This window comes from Silurus aristotelis, assembly GCF_946808225.1.
Source record: "Silurus aristotelis genome assembly, chromosome: 1".
NCBI lineage: Eukaryota > Metazoa > Chordata > Actinopteri > Siluriformes > Siluridae > Silurus > Silurus aristotelis.
The window spans coordinates 18,744,155-18,762,242 of record NC_139574.1 but is presented as its reverse complement, the minus strand read 5'-3'; the positions used below and the strand labels follow the sequence as shown (position 1 = coordinate 18,762,242).

The window sequence follows — 18,088 nt, the reverse complement described above, 5'->3', positions numbered from 1 at the left end:
CGGCTAAAATTCTAGAGTAAGGGTGAAAAGCATGTTCATATACTTAATGACAATTTCCTGGAAATATACAGAGAAGGACATGGGGAGATTCTGCAGCCTCAGTATGCAGCGCACAACTCCACTGCAGCCACTGAACATAATCCCAATATTGTTGAGCAGGACATTTTCAGTGCATCTTTACTGCATTAAACACTGTAGGTTTAGGAAAACAGCTAATAGTTTAAAGGACCCCCCTTTCAGAATGGCTCGCTAATGCACCATGTTTTAAAAGATTTCTTTTGTAATTCATTTAAGCTTGATGTCATTTCATGAACGTTTGATCGATCTTCAGTTTGGCTAACCATTTCCCCACATTCCTTACAATTCCAATCGGTTACCTGTTTGTATTGGTGTTGAGATTTAGCGCCTCACCCTGAATCCCTATTCTCCTCTTTTGTACACTTCGTTCCAACAGAAACAGTTCACGAGCTTCACATTTTGTGCTAACAGCATTTAGTCCATGACATGACAGGCACTTATACACAAAATAACAGCTTTCAATAGCAATGCTGTAAAAAGATAAAGGGAATTGTTTATATGAAATGTGTACATTATTTTCAGTCAGAGTTTACGCAATATCTTTCCTGTGATATTTAAAACATTCACTTGTGTGACGACGACGACGACATCACATATGTCCAGACTTTTTGTTACGATTATATACTATTATATACATACTGTTATTATACACTCAAGCAGTCTAAATTGCCTTTATTGTTCTGTCTAATTAATTCCATAAATGGAAGTATTATGCAATCAAACATGCACAGAAGACAAAGATGTTCTTGTGTTCGCAGTCTTGTAAACAGCAAATCTAATTATTTTCTGTAGGAGAATATGGCCGCTAAATGAAAATGTGGCCATCTAAAATGAAAGTTACCTTAAAAGAAGTCATTTGTGTTTCAACCAGAATGATTATATCCTGTAGTCACTTTTATTACCATTAATAATACCAATGTGTGTGTTTTTAAAGTGGGAAAAGTAGCCCAAATTAGATTTTTATTTAGTCAGACACCTGAAAAACTATTGGGACAACAAGGCAATTTTGCTATAAAAAATACTTTTAAGTTCAAGATAAAAAAAAATAAATTATAAAATGCGATATTTACATACAGTATAGATGTTAGAAAACTACACGGTTGTTGGAAAACCACTTTTCTACCTATAACCATTTGAACCAATTTTCTCATATGTTTTAAAAAAAAAAAGTGACATTTGGAAGCAGATTGAATAAGAAACCAGTGAAGTCTAATTCAATTCAGACAACAAACTCTGTGTCTTAGGCCATGTATGGATGAGTGTGGCTCTCTGCCATAAAAAGACACAACAGAAATATTTTCAATCACAGTTTTAACTGAGCTTGAGTTTTCTCAAAAAAATTTTTTTGCTAATCTTAAAGTCATGGCTTTATGATACTCACTCTGACTCTGACTGGAGCTGGCACTCAGGCCTCCGGCCCATGACCATCTCTGTTGGCGAATCTCAGCCCACGTCTTCTTTGAAGACCTCTGAATGGCAGCTTCATAGCGTTCCTATGAACAAGCACACAAAATTTGAAATCTCATTTTACATGGTGCCTATGAAGACTTAAACAACTGCACTGAACAATTATATCTGTTATTTATCTCGGTTTGTGGGTCATTTCCAGGTCCTAAACATCTAATCCTCCAGAGGTTTCAAAATGGTTTCTCTTAAAAACTAGCAAAGAGCCGAGCTCACCTTGTTCTTCTCCAATTTCTGTTTCTGTCTCTCCTCCAGAGCAACTCTGCGCTTCTCAGCTTTCAGCCTCTGATCCTCCAGCTTCCTCTTGCGCTCCTGTATCTGCTGCTCCCGTAACTGCCGCGCCCGTTCCTCCTTCTCCAACCACTCCAACTTCTTAGCAGCTTCACAAGAAGCCGGGGACACAAAGAAACACACAGTGAGTGTTTTACACCGTTGGAAACACAGACGACTATCTGGACAATCTGACATTTTGTGCAAGTTCAAACCCAGTGCATTTGCCAGATAATCTTTCTTAAGCTCTAACAGTGTGCACCCTCTAACAAAGTACACAAACCATGTACTTGAGTTAAAGTAGAAATGCACTAGGTAAAATATTACTCCGATAAAAGTGCTTAATTTAAACTTTCACTTGAGTAAAAAAAAGTCCAAATGTATCCAAAGTACTATGATTTATTATGACTATAATGGTCCTATTAATATTTGATATTATTCAACTCGCATGTATGTAAAAAGTGTTTTTCTATTAAAATGATCATAAACCCAAAACCTTTTCAGCTATTAAAAAATAAAAATTGCTAAAATAAGGCCACGGGTGTTTTGGCGAGTTCCAATCAGGAGATTTTTCCATTATTTATTCCTCTCTCAATGTTCTGTGTGCTGTTGAACTAAAGCTGAACTGTATGTTGGTGATAAGCAGATACCACAAAGTGCTATTTATCCGCTCATAAATAAAAAGGAACGACTAAATTAGCAAAATGTAGTTTGAAATATAGTGAAGTGAGAGAGAAAAACTCCCCAAATGGAAATACTTCAGAAAAGTACATATACGTGAAAAAGCTATTTAAGTACAGTAACGAACTATATTCACTCGTTACGGTCCACTGGCAACTAAACAGCATGAAAGATTTGTTTAACCTTGAGATGGCTCTGGTCATATAGGTGCTTGAATACGCCCTTGCCATGTGAAGATTAATCTAATGGAACTTACTCCAGGCGAGTCTTCCCCTGCGTACCATCCGATCGCTGAAACTGAATCACACATTGCTGCATTCCATCCACTGGCTTCCAGCAGCTGCCCACATCACATTGAATACACTGATGCTCGCCTGCAAAACTAGCTTAAGGTACTAGTCATCCTTTAACACTCTCCCTTCAAGCCTCTGGGTGCCTCTAGGTTTGATTACAAGGAAAACCTTCATCAGTGCCCTTCTCTGTCTTGGCATCTACGTGGTGGAATAAACTTCTCCTGGCTGTCAGCTGAGTCACTGTATGTCTTCAAATAAAGACTAAAGTCGTACCTCTTTACTTAAGGTCAAAGTAGCAATAACAAACCATTTGGTGTTTTTTTTTGTTTCATTATTATTATATTATTCTTTTCCTATACATCTCTGACCTATGAAGAGATGATATTTAAGTCAGTGGTCCCAAACCTTTTTTGCTCCAAAGACCGGTTTAATGTCAGACAATATTATTACAGACTGGCCTTTAAGGTGTGGCGGATAAATACAACAAAAAATAATAATACAACCGGCATAAAAAATTTTATTTTCTAAATAATATAAACGTGAATCCACTGTGTTGTCTTTTGTTCATTTTGCTAGCTTGGGGGTTTGAATTTAGCGGTTATGTATTATGTGTTAGCGGCCCGGAGCAGCCCCTTTAAGAAGGTAGCGGATGGAGGTAAGACATGTGACCAAGGGAAGCATCATTACATGCATCAAGAGTGAGTCATAGACAGATGTGGCGGAGAGAATCCGGTAATTTTCCAAAATAAAACATCGTTCAGAATCAGATCATAAATAAAATAGAAATAATGTAAGTTATGTATTCTTTCTGTGCGGCCAATTGACCCACATGTATAATTCTTCGCAGGACTTTACAACCTATTCAATCCCAATGAGACAAATATGGCCTTGCTGTGTCATTTCTTTTGGCCCACACAAACTTAAATAATACTGAAAGCAGAATAATATGCAACTCATAGGACCTAGAATACACAAAGTAACACTGTAAAACTGAAACACTAGCTCAAGTGTACATTTTGTACAAGTAAGACCCACATTAGAGTCAATAATTGATGTCAAATGTAAGGCCTCAAAAAAAAAAAAACCTGAAAATTCTGAAATTTCCCTCTTCACATATTTACACTATTTTACAGTCCAGGGCTTTGTGCAACTACTCTTTCACTAGTAAACCTGTCTGCCTAATTGAGAAAGCAGTCACCTAGTGATTTAGTGACCTAGTGTCTTTTCTATAGTTGAAGAGAAAACTGACAATAAATAGTTTTAAGCATTCTTAATTATTACATTAGTAGTCAGTCACCTAACATACTGTGCAGAACTGTTTATCATTTAGACTGAAATACTGTGTTTTGATCATCATTATGCATTTCAATATCTTTACATCTGCACAGCTACTCGATAGATATAATACAACTGCTGTCATGTGTATGGACTGAACATTAACAAGTTAATTCATTTCATGACAAATCAGTCAGGATATGAGTGGCTTCTCCTAAACAAGATTGTTCACATATAATCACTAATGTGAATGCAGGGCAAATAACTTAAACATGGTGCACTCACGTGCCTCATAGTTCTGTCTGTAAAATTCCTAAACTTATACGTGTGCGCATGTGTGTGTATCTACACAGCTCTACTGAATCAAACAACCTGGTCAGAATATGAAACTTGTATCTATACGAGACATCCAGCTGTACTGTATCTGTAATGGCTGCATAAGGGAGAAAAAGTACATTCACCTTTTGAATTTGTTAAAATGGTATGAATAAACATTTACAAAAAAGAAATTACTGGGTGGAAAAAGATCAGCTACTAATGAATATTAAAGTAAGTTGCTTAATCCAATGATGAATTATTAGTACCGATATGAAAACATATTTCGATACTACAATCAAAATGACCATCTTGGATGTCACAGAAGACAAAAAGAGTAAAAGAAGAAATGAGTGCCTAGAGATAAAGAAAGTTAGACAGGGGACAACTTGAAAGCCCCAAAAGAGGTAGAAAGAAAACGGGTTCTTGATTGAGGACCAAACACTAACCACCACCATCACTATGGACACTTAGGGAAAGACTTACCTTGAAAGTGGCCACGTTGTTCTGGAGAGAGAAGACAAGAGCACCTGTCAATCATGCAAAGCAGTGCAGTGCTGATAGGTGTACAGCCACGAGAAAAAAAAAAAAAAAAAAACACACACACACACACTCTCCCACACACACACACACACTCTCCCACACACACACACACTCTCCCACACACACACACACACTCTCTCCCACACAGGCTTGGGGAGGCTTCATATTAAAAGGAAATTTTAGGGTGTTAATACTGTTAAGGGTTCTTTTCTGAAGTAAAGGACATGCTTTACAAAACATGTAAACCTTTGATATGTAAAAATAATTCATATGACTTTCCAAAAAGTTGCATGACACTGAAAGCTACAGCACAACCAGCAGGAGGCACCATCTTCCTAAAAACCCCAGTTTACTTACCAAGATATTTAGCCTTCTCTTCTCTCCTTTCCTTCGCCAGTTTTTGCCGGTCCTCCAGCTTCACTGCATCTAGAAATGGAGAGAGAGAGAGAGAGAGAGAGAGAGAGAGAGAGAGAGAGAGAGAGAGAGAGAGAGAGAGAGAGAGAGAGAGAGCAGGACAAAAAGGAAGTGAGAGAGGGATGAGAAGAGGTATTGTGCAGACGAGGCCAGACTCACATCTGCAGTGCTAAAATGCATTGAAAATCAGCACAGGAACTGGCAGCAATGATGGGCTCCGCTCTCAGCGCTGCATCATTCACACCACATGTACACAGAGGAGACGAATACGTACTGAAGAAAGAATAAAACATGATGCTGTCATAAAAACAATCAACCATGTGCGATCCGGAAGTTCATTAATTTCAAGAATAGCTGAACTCATAGGGTTGTCGTTCCTCTTATAGCTCAAAAATGGCCAAGATTACAATTATTATTTAATGGAGTGCAGACATTCCATCACCAGCCTCCTTTTATGCCTTTGCAGCAAACATACACTTACATACTGCCATGTGGTTATTTAAAAAAAAAAAAAGAAGTCAATACATAAGTCTTTTGCTTTCAGGTATGCTTACGGTCATAATGGTGGCATGGAAATTCTCTGCTGCAGTATTCAACATTACACTGGTTTAAGGAGAAGAGGGGAAAAAGCCTAATCAAGTTAAAAAATACAAAGTAGTTTCAGGCTCTGAACCGAAACAATACATTTGAACTCACTTGTTCTAATATGTTATTGTTACTATAGTTTATTTTATGTTTCCTAAATATTCTGGTATTTTCTTTGGTAAAACATTTGAGAGGATTCCTACATGTGGAGAGAAAAGTAGTCCGACTCTGTGGCACTGGTATTGAAGGCTTTTCCGTGGTCGAGCCTGCACATCACAAGTAAAAAAAATAAAGCTGTTTCTGGTCTTTAAGTGTATTGCAGTTCATTAATGTGTGTTTTATGGTCATGTTTGTTTTACAGCGATGACATGTTGACGGTTCTTTTCTGTTTTCCCGGAAAATGTGTGCGAGCCTGAAGTGTCCGATACGGCATCTTTTATATATGATCTGGCCTTGTCTGGATTCAAAATGGAAGTTGAAGAATTGTCTTTGGTTTAGAGTTCGGGGTTTATTTTTTTTTATGTAGCTTGTTTTCTGTGCACTGTTCAAATTTTTCTGCCAAGTTTTTCAGATTCAGGAGTTTATTATTGGTTTGTGGTCTGATGATGGGATTTTACAACTCATTTTGAGAGCTGCCTTAACAGCAATGTCCGTCTGTTAATTGCCACATAGTCACAGATGCTCCATAAAATCTAAAATCTGTTTACCAAATACAAATTTTATAATTATTTAACTATTTATTTAGCATTGATGGAAGGAGTGGTGTTGTGTGCATTGAAAGTCTTCGTTGTGCTTTCTGGTTTCTTTATAAACTTATTTTGTCACATACATAAAGTCCAGCTGTGTAAAATTAAAAATGTCGTCTACATGGGAATAAAAACAAACATGTCCCACCTCCCAATTCCAATGAAGCCGTTTATTAAACAAAACCCCGTAGTTTGCTTTAAGATTGTTTGAATTGAATTTAAAATCTCATGATACACCCTGTTGTTACAGGATCATGAATTGCCAAGCTAAATAAAAAAAAATCTGAATGCCTTAACATGCTGACATTTCAGGTCAGGGGAAATGGAGTTCATTTTTGGCTCGTGGCTTGTTCGTTTAATCACCCTGTTTTTGTTTGAGATAGAACAGCTAGATTAGGCATTCTGTAGCTGAACTGGCTGAGTCGAACACTGCAACTAGAGCTTGACCCAGATACTGTACACACCTCCCTCCTGCAAATCAAGGTGGTGAGGAATAGGCATCTAGGAGATGGTTCAGATACTGTACCTGTCAGTCTGATGACGTCACACCGAGAAACAGATTTTTTTCATTTTGGGGAAAAAAAAGATAAAAACAGCAGCTTTGAACTTCATAGCAATACATGACTTTACACTGTAATAGTGTAAAACAGGGTCCTTTTTATAAAAGACACAAAGGAAATTTGTATTCCCTTTTACTGTAATAAATGATTAACACAAGACTGTAGAAGATATCCCAGACAGACGTCTTGCTGCCTCTTGTGCTCCACTTTTAGCTATTATTTATAGCACAAAAAAAGCTAAAGAGTCCCATGAGCTCAAAGAGTTGATGAGTAGACCATGTTCATCCTGCTGAGTCACAGTCCAATCCAGAAAAAGAAGCCGAATGACCCAAAAACAGCAAATGCTGAAAAGCACCGGAATCTGTATTACACCAGAGGCGTCAAAAACCTGTAAAATTCTTTTTGAAATTAAAACTATTTAAAATATTCATTATTATTTAATTATATATTATATTATATATTGTTATTTTCCTGAATTATTATTGCACAACAAAAGTGCTGTTTTTATATACTTATGAGTAGAATAAGTTCTACTCATAAATGACTTTTTTCATGCCTACACCAGTACATCCAATTTGTCCAGAAGGTGTGTGCACCAAAGTAGAACATAATCTTAAATATTTTAATTCTAATCTCTCTCTCTCTTTTTTTTTTTTAAAGAAACACTATGTGAATAAATAAATAAATAAATAAATAAATAAATAAATAAACACATACATACATACACACACACACACAGGAGTATATAAAACCATAAAACTGTAAAATTAAATCGGACAGCTTGTCTCTCTCAGCTACAGAACCATTTAAATCCTTTTAGTAAAGCTTCTCAGGGATAGACAATATTCTTCCTGGATCCAGTTTCAGAACAAATATGAAATGTATTGTATGGTCTTTGTAATTGTGTTGTCAGCCAATACAGTGTTCCCTCACTAGGTCAAGAAGTGTGTTTTTTGACACCAGTGCGAAGGCAGTTTAAATGAACTCCTGAACTGCCTGTTAATGCTGCTATAATCCTGTTTATTGGTGTTGGGGTTAGTTATAACTACCTGAGAAAAGGCCGCTCACTGTAAGGTAAATGTGCATGCGTTACATTACAGATGGGATTAGCACTTTCAGCAAGTGGTGCTGATTATGTGATTATAAATAATTATAGGGGGCTTTTTTGTGAGCCGACTGGCCAATACCATTAGTGCCAGACTGATAAATCTGTTGTGCAATGTAAAATAAATAAATAAATAAAACAAATAGTTATGAGACGAAATGGCAGCCAAGACAGGAAACACAGCACTTTAAAAGGAGAAGGAATATTTAATCCATTAACACTGGTATATCCAGGCTCCAAGCGCTAGCAAAGAGAACGTCTCCATAGCAACCAGCGCCGGCTCAGTCTGCAGGACTGAACCTTATATTAGAGGAGCATAGCGACATGTTCTCTCAGCTGCTGACCGGATACTCGATAAGGACACGATGCACACTGTGAGGTGCCACCAACAGGCTCTTCAAGGTCTCTCTGCAATCATGTGTTTTGTTTTTTTCCTTTTTCTTACATCATTTTCCCAGCAAGGTAGTAATTTTGCTCAATTTAGAACCAGAACATTTCCTGAGGAATTAGCCAGAGCTAATAAATTAACATCAATTAGAAGTGTGTATGTTGTGTAACTCACCATCACCTCACACCAGAACCCCTAACTAATGAGACCAAGAACAAATTTGACCATTAAATGAGGAATAAACACACATTGTCTTTTTAAGGTTTTGTTTTTGACATTTTTATGATCACTCCACAAAATTACACATGAAAATAAATATATGAAATGTCTTTGAAATCTCTCCCGCACTCTAATTTGCTAAAATATCTTCCTGCGTACACATTTGCACCGTATCATTTTCATTACATTTAACTACTCAGTCACATTTCCAGTAAATGTACATTCGAATCCTGACCATTCATTTAGACCTGCAATGAATTCACAAAGTATTTGCTTTAAATTAAATTCTAACATTTGTGCTGATCCTGACACCTGGACAAAATCCGATTCTGCTAATTCAGTCATTTAGGCTCTAGACCTCAATGCTTTGTAGTTTTCATTCATGTACTTCAAGACAAAAAGACATGAAAGAAGAATTATTACATATTGAATTATATGAGCAGCTTATCCTCTAGACCAGGGGTCACCAATGTGTTGCCCGTGGGCACCAGGTAGCCCGCAAGGACCACATGAGTAGCCCACATGACTTTTCTAAAAAAAATAGCTGTTTCCCACTTTGTTAAATCATTGTTGATCATTATGAGAAATCATTAACATGATCAGTGTCTTCACATAGATGAATATCATTAATTTTCAATAATAACATAATAAAAGGTAAATTGAGCAAATTTGTTATTTTAGATCAAAATGAAAACCGTGTGTATCAAACTGGTAGCTTTTCACATTAATCGGTACCCAAGAAGTAGCTCTCAGTTTCAAAAAAGTTTGGTGACCCCTGCTCTAGACCCACACTCACCAATAGCAGTTTCTGTACACACCAAGCTACTGTATAAACATGACAGAACAGGGCTTAGTTAAATCCTTTCCTGTTGCTACAGGATAATGAAATGTGATGCCCAGTCAAGTTTCCCTGCTTGCCATTTCCTAAAGGCTGAACTAGCTGGTGCCAGGCTAGGTCAATTAGCATTAGCCTTCGCCATTCACCTCAGTTGAATGGATCAAGTGTCAACATTAATGGAGCATTATTCAAGTAACCTGGTTGCACTTTCAGCAGCTAAAGCATAGAAAACTTTGTGCACAATGTCTTACTTTAAAACATTATTGCTAGGTGTTCAAAATAGCTTCTTTTTTTCTCCTTTTTTTTAAATGGAAAGAATCTACAAAAAAAAAAAAAAAAAAAAAAAAAAAAAAGATGGTTTGTGATTTAAACCTTGTGAAAAGATCCTTGTGAACAAAGTCCAGACTAATCAAACTTCCTCAAATTTCTTACATTTTTATTTATTCAGCGATTTGTTCAGCTTTTGCTTTCATTCAGCTACAAACATGTTTACTGCAGATGTGTGGAAATGAGAGAACCCTGAGGAAACTTCATAAGCAGGTTGAACTAGAACATGTGGACCTCCATACAGACAGGATTCCAAGCTCAGGATAAAACCAGGGATCCAGAAATTTGATGACAATGCTATATACTGAATCGCTATACTGCTAACAACAGGTCAACAATAATTAATTGATTATAAACTATATACACAACTTACACTTGCACCATGAGGAATGTACATTTACCTTTTTTACTTTGGGGACTGGGTGTACCAGGTGATTTTGGAATGACGTCAGGTCTTGTGGCAACACTTCGGCGTTCCGCACGCTTCTTTGAAGGGGCCTTTACCTCCTCACATTTGTCTGTGTTGGAGGTTACATCTGGAGACTTGGGGGAATCTGACAAAAAAAGGAACAAGAGAATGTAAGAAGCTGCTACAAAAAAAAAATTAAATAAAATAGCTCTAGCACGTTTTACAGAAAGACAAGTTAATTTTTTTCTTTTCAGCTTTGATAAGCTTTTGTAATTGTAAAATTTTTGTGAACCCAGACATGTGCTGAATTCGGCATTTCCATCATAATGATTTTATATCTGCGTACAAAACCGCTATATACAGTGGTGCTATAAAATGTGTTTGCCCCCTTCCTGATTTCTTGTTCTTTTGCATGTTTGTCACACTTTAACAAATGAGAAAGAAAGTAATTGAGATCTATCAGTCTGGAAAAGGTTATAAAGCCATTTCTAAAGCTTTGGGGCTCCAGTGAACCACAAACATTTTCACACCACTGTAAGTGAATTTCCTTTTTCTGACTTTCTCCCCAGACAGTTTACTGCAGAAAGCCAACAAGCAAGTGGTGGCACAGAAGCTCTCAGGAGTGCATCTTCTTACTAGAAGAACGAGAATGGTTAGAATATGCATTTGCTTTACCATCATTAAACTTGCATATGTTTTTTTTTTTTTTTACCCGCTGCACCAAGATTGCACTCAGTACAGACAATAACATGCGTCTTTTCCACAATAACCTCATCAACATCAGAAAGCACATTATAAAAGAAGAATTTGCCAACTTGGCTTATGTCCCTCTTTTCTATAAGACGTTTTAACATTGATTCAGCAGAGTAAAAATGGAAAAGTCATGGCCGATGAGAACCTTATGCCCATAATAAAAGCATTTTAAATCAATAATCATGGCACTAAACCGCATCTCAAGCTTCTTGCGTGCCTTTTAGATCCCCACAACTATCATGAAGCCAGGCAACATTAAACTATTTGGCATGCTAAAGAAGAACAGTAGTTAACTTGTGCCTCTTCTGTAGAGTTGCAGCATTAATTCAGCAAAGTGGAAGAGGAAACATCATGATCACTGATGACCTCCTCCACACAATTAAGGCATTTATGGTCATTAGATCTTACAGGGGGCAGGTGGTCTAGCCATCAAGGCAATAATCTGTCCACACGAATCCTGTGAAGTAAGTCTATTGTATAATGTCTGTGTTAATGGGACAAATGTCACCTAATAGTCACCAAAACCACTGAAATCATTTATGAGTTTACCTTCACTCTCTAACACAATCATTGAAACATGGACATTATAGTACCGTTACACTATTTGAATACATAAGATGAAGAAATGTAGAAACTCAGATATAAAAGCACCGCATCTTCCTTATACTCAACTCAATACTTCAACAATAAAGCTCATTTAAGAGCCACTGTACAGAAATAAAAGCAATGCTACAATCTTGTATAAGATTCTCGCATTGCTTTATGATGTTTTCCATAAAGTTACCCAATAAAACTGACAGAGCTTTCTACATTTTAACTCTACAACCTCCCCTTTGTCCTACTGAACATGTTGTGGTCTGTCCAGAGAGAATATCCTCTTTGCACAATGATACTGTTCTCTTTGTAGAATTTGAGGTGTGGCAGGAGACGCTGTAGAACACGAGCAAGCAGAGATTCTGGCCTAAATAACATGTTCAAAATTTTTTTTTTATCATGTTTCACAGTGAATCTGAAACACAAGGAAATTACAGATCATCCATATTACTCCACTTCAGATTAACACTCGACTGATTAGGAAGACATGCACTCCAAGTTCTCTCACTGAGACACTGAAACTTGTGCAAGTGCGAGGCTGTCTAAAGGCTGCTTCTGCCACCTAGATTTCAATATTAGTGTCATTTAATTTTAAATCTACAGAATACATAGTCCAATGATGCAACCTTGGGCACGAGTATGATAAAACTGTAGAAGAAGCACAATGTCAGTTCTATTCAGAGTATTCTCTAATCATTTCACAGCCAAATAAATGCTGTTTTGGTCAGAAAACAGCCAGTTATGCCTGATGACAAACACGTATCCATCCATAGTATTTCACCATTAGAGGGAAGTGTGTAGGTTGTAGGAGCTGAGTCAGAAAAAAGCTTCAATGTTAGCAGGCAATCAATGGTGGAAAGGGTGCATAATAGGGAGGACCTCTGAAATATGGGTGTGTAAAAGGAGAGAGAGAGAGAGAGAGAGAGAGAGAGAGAGAGAGAGAGAGAGAGAGAGAGAGAGAGAGAGAGAGAGAGAGAGAGAGAGAGAGAGAGAGAGAGAGAGAGAGAGAGAGAGAGAGAGAGAGAGAGAGAGAGAATAATTTAGACTAACTGAAACCACTATCTTGCTGTGCTTCATGGCAAGGTCATAATTCTTGCTTTGTTCAGAAAGAAGTGAACTCATCCACAGGCAGTTCACACGCTCGAGATCTTTCCTTTTTAAAACGTGTAAAGAGTTTAAATATTGTAACTTAATCACAACATAAGCTATTTAAAAAGCACACTCTACAAATCCCATTTTGTAATGGATAATGAAATTCCACTTTTGAAGAAGGTTTGACAGAATTAATGAACAGATGGAAATTGATCTGGAAAATAAAATGCAGAAATCTGATCCTACAGGAAAAAAATGAAATGATGCGGGGTTTTTTTTTTTTTTAAGGTCACCATTTCATTTTGAGCTTCTAAACTGCCACGGTCTGTCAATTACCGACCTGATAAGTGTTAGCAAAATTCGAAGTGGTCTTGCCAGTAAAAAAATAAATAACCCTGTCAAATTGAGATTTTAAAACAGCCCTGCCAAACAGGCCTTGCTTCTAAACGCCGGCGAGTCCCGACATGGTCTTTTAAAAATGGAAATTAGACAAACAGGGGGTCGGAAAACCGTGGCGAGTGCTGTCATGAAACCAAAGATAAGCGAGAGAAAGAGAGAGGGAGAAAGAGAGACAGAGAGAGGGTAGAGGAACTGGAAAAGAATAGCGCTGCATCTCATTTGAGCAGGACTGAGAGGCTAATGAATTACCTCATCCTTCACCCCACACCCCTCTCTCTCTCACACCGGATGGGTGATGTAAGGAGGAAGGGTGCCCCTCATACAAGTGTGGGGAAAGGAGGAGGAGAAAGTGGGTGAGGGGTGGGGGAGAGGAAGAGAGATAGCATTTTCAAAAGGTCATTTAAGAGTACTGCAAAATAAAATAAGTCATATTTTTTTTTCAGGAAGAAGAGTGTGCTCCAAAGGCCTCTGTGCGCATGTGCGCATTTCACTGTACACAATAAAGGGTGTGTGTTTCGGGCGCAGTATTGCGCTCTGAGTAATTGTCTGGGCACGGTGTGTTCGGGTTCATAGCTGAAAAACATCAGAGCGGAGACCAGACCACCTGCTGTGTATAGTGGAGGAGAATCCTCTTGCCAAAATGACCGCATTCCACATCTCAATTCAACACGTTACACTTCAAGTTTAGTAAGTTGTCAACGAATACGCTGAATGTCCTTGTACATCTGTTCTGATTTGGTGTGGTGTGCTGAACTGTCTACATTTTTTCCCCCGGCTTTGGTTTACTTTCTTGCCTTGAAAGTGTGAGAAAGTGCCTCGGATCGACATTGCAGTAAGAGAAGCAGTTCACTGTAAAACTAACTCTTAAAAGTAACTTTTAGAAGGTGCTTGGGTTATTACGCCAGCACTTGACCGGCAAAACTACGAGAGAGATTTGAAAGCTAATCCTAATCATTATAAACATGCTGATTCAAGAAGAAAAAAAAAAGAACTCAGGAATAGCCATGTAATCTTTAGTCTTTTTCATCATAGCCTGGCCTGCTGCTCTATACATCATTCAGTGACTGCATTCAGTACTGGATACACTTGATTTACCCGGGTTTTGTCAAGTGTAGGAGAGTAAATTAGGTCATTTTACTCAAGATCAAGAGCCTACACTTCTTGTTCAGCAAGTCAGTTGTTCCGGGAGCGTGTGCGATTGTCTCGAGGACTTATGAAGAACTGAACAGTCAATTCTCAAAGCCAAGAGAGACTGCTTTGATAATTCCAACCTTTTTTTACAGTTAGACAGACATGTACCTAGTCCTGGATCGTCTCATTCACAATAAGTAAATCAAAAACTACAAGAGTAGAAGAAGTGGACAAAACTCTACATTAACCCGGAAAGATCTGCACCGGCGTTTATCAATTTCCAAAAAAACTTCATTAATACATGAAAAAAAAAAAAAAAAAAAAAGTGTACATCCCTTTAGTCTTAAACATAAAAGTCACTGAATCATTTCTGTTAAGGCATTTATGGTTTTAAGTTTTTGGTTTACAGTGGGTACGGAAAGTATTCAGACCCCCTTAAATTTTTCACTCTTTGTTATATTGCAGCCATTTGCTAAAATCATTTAGGTTCATTCTTCTTCCTCATGAATGTACACACAGCTCCCCATATTGACAGAAAAACACAGAATTGTTGACATTGTTGCAGATTTATTAAAAAAGAAAAACTGATATCACATGGTCCTAAGTATTCAGACCCTTTGCTGTGACACTCATATTTAACTCAGGTGCTTTCCATTTCTTCCGATCATCCTTGAGATGGTTTTACACCTTCATTTGAGTCCAGCTGTGTTTGATTATACTGATTGGACTTGATTAGGAAAGCCACACACCTGTCTATATAAGACCTTCCAGATCACAATGCATGTCAGAGCAAATGAGAATCATGAGGTCAAAGGAACTGCCTGAAGAGCTCAGAGACAGAATTGTGGCAAGGCACAGATCTGGCCAAGGTTACAAAAAAGATTTCTGCTGCACTTAAGGTTCCTAAGAGCACAGTGGCCTCCATAATCCTCAAATGGAAGACGTTTGGGACGACCAGAACCCTTCCTAGAGCTGGCCGTCCGGCCAAACTGAGCTATCGGGGGAGAAGAGCCTTGGTGAGAGAGGTAAAGAAGAACCCAAAGATCACTGTGGCTGAGCTCCAGAGATGCAGTCAGGAGATGGGAGAAAGTTTTAGAAAGTCAACCATCACTGCAGACCTCCACCAGTCGGGGCTTTATGGCAGAGTGGCCCGACGGAAGCCTCTCCTCAGTGTAAGACACATGAAAGCCTGGACTCCAAGATAGTGAGAAATAAGATTCTCTGGTCTGACGAGACCAAAATATAACTTTTTGGCCTTAATTCTAAGCGGTATGTGTGGAGAAAACCAGGCACTGCTCATCACCTGTCCAATACAGTCCCAACAGTGAAGCATGGTGGTGGCAGCATCATGCTGTGGGTTTTTTTTTCAGCTGCAGGGACAGGACGACTGGTTGCAATCGAGGGAAAGATGAATGCGGCCAAGTACAGGGATATCCTGGACAAAAACCTTCTCCAGAGTGCTCTGGACCTCAGAGTGGGCCGAAGGTTTACCTTCCAACAAGACAATGACCCTATGCACACAGCTAAAATAACGAAGGAGTGGCTTCACAACAACTCCGTGACTGTTCTTGAATGGCCCAGCCAGAGCCCTGACTTAAACCCAATTGAGCATCTCTGGAGAGACCTAAAAATGGCTGTCCACCAACATTTACCATCCAACCTGACAGAACTGGAGAGGATCTGCAAGGAGGAATGGCAGAGGATCCCCAAATCCAGGTGTGAAAGACTTGTTGCATCTTTTCCAAAAAGACTCCTGGCTGTATTAGATCAAAAGGGGGCTTCTACTAAATACCGAGCAAAGGGTCTGAATACTTAGGACCATGTGATATCAGTTTTTCTTTTTTAATAAATCTGCAACAATGTCAACAATTCTGTGTTTTTCTGTCAGTATGGGGAGCTGTGTGTACATTCATGAGGAAGAAGAATGAACCTAAATGATTTTAGCAAATGGCTACAATATAACAAAGAGTGAAAAATTTAAGGGGGTCTGAATACTTTCCGTACCCACTGTATATTAAGGCATCTTTAGGTCTTTGAATTGGTCGAATTGAAAGTGAACCTTTTGGTTTTTATGGAGAAAAAAAAAAGGAGCAATCAGACATTGATCTTTAACGACTGCAATGCAAAACAGTTCAGCTTGTTTGTTTTGAGCTGTCTGGGCCAAAAAAATAATAATAATCCACGTGATGAGGAATAATACGGCAGCGTTTTTGTATTTTCTCGACACGGAGGTGGAACTGTAGAGAAAAAGATGCGTTTTCAAATTGCTCTGGATCAATGTGGAGGTTACCTAGTAGAAGCGGATTTCATATCGGGATACAAATAGAATTAACAACCAGAGAAAGAACTTATTTTCTACAAACTTAAATAAAAAACAAAAGTCAAAAGTATATATATTTAGCTATGAGGCACAGTTGTGCACTACACACATCAATGCTGCTGTCAGTACAACAGTTATCAGAATTAAATATATATGATAATTATACAGAATCACTGATGAAAGCAGGCAAAAAAAATAATCCAGCTCAAGTACTCACAAAGCAGTTAATCATCTAGAGGGGAAAATAATAATCCCAAACTAGCTAAAACAAGTAAATAACTAAATAAATTATCAAATGATATTGCATGATAGCGGTCAATTACATTTCTGGAAAACCAAAACCAATTGGGTTTGGTAGTAAACTAATGATTTGTCCAGCACTGACTAGTCATATCATATACATCTCATTATATATATATACACACACACACACACACACACACACACAATATAAAGACAAAATTTATAAGCCGCACCCACTGACTTTTACAAATATTTTTCTTTTTACCAAATACGCTGCACCTGTCTATAAGCCGCAGTCTAAACTAATCTACTTTACACAGGCTTTAACGAAAGACACGTTACACACGGTGTAACGGGTGAAATATGTTGCGCTTCCTTTAGGAGCATAGTGGTATTTTGGGAATGCAGCATTTTTCCGGTATTACTGCGTGTGTTCAAGACGAGGATTATGTCCTTATTATTTCCTGATGCTCATTTCTAAGTTTCTTTGACCAGCCCGTAATGCTGTTGCCAAGAAAAATAAAAAAGCACGAGTTTTGGAAACCTGTCTGTGCTTATATGATTTCAGAACACAGGTGAGGTGCGTTTTTTAATTTCTGTTCAGAAATTTCATTGGTCTAATGTTATGTCGCTCAGTTTTTTGGCTTGAAGTTTGTGAAACCGGGAAAAACCCAGGAAAATGTCATAAATTAGCCGCTTCGTTGTTTAAGCCGCGGGGTTCAAAAGTAGGAAAAAAAGTAGCGGCTTAAAGTCCGAAAAAAATATATATATTATATATATATTATATATAAATATATAAAAAATATCCTCTTTTTTTTTTTTGAGTGTGTCTTTTAGCAGAGAAAGTAGCTGTGTTTTATCCAGAGTAAATTGCGCTCCAGGCAGAAACAAACAGTAAGCTTTTCTCGGTGACCTCACCGGGACAAGTGCTACTTTTGACGCTCTGTACTCAGTGCTAGATGCCATTCATAGCTTTGTCAGACTGGTTTTTCCACAGCTCAGTCACTCCATTAGGATGTGCAAAAAAGGTCTTGGAAACTTTAAAG

General features: G+C 38.0%; 1 protein-coding gene across 6 annotated transcripts in view; it reads right to left on the bottom strand.

Annotated features, from left to right (window-relative positions):
* The window catches only part of map7d1a (MAP7 domain containing 1a), a 43,286-nt gene that overhangs the window by 13,048 nt on the left and 12,150 nt on the right, over positions 1 to 18,088 (bottom strand). For 3 of the 6 annotated variants that reach the window (XM_083550339.1, XM_083550336.1, XM_083550337.1), the window contains exons 2-6: positions 10,503 to 10,655; positions 5,277 to 5,345; positions 4,863 to 4,883; positions 1,759 to 1,922; positions 1,460 to 1,571 (exon numbers count right to left, since the gene is read on the bottom strand). In XM_083550339.1, the coding sequence (XP_083406465.1) occupies positions 1,460 to 1,571; positions 1,759 to 1,922; positions 4,863 to 4,883; positions 5,277 to 5,345; positions 10,503 to 10,655 (519 nt within the window). The remainder of the gene's footprint in view (positions 1 to 1,459; positions 1,572 to 1,758; positions 1,923 to 4,862; positions 4,884 to 5,276; positions 5,346 to 10,502; positions 10,656 to 18,088) is intronic. The other 3 variants (XM_083550340.1, XM_083550338.1, XM_083550341.1) reach the window with 1 other exon arrangement.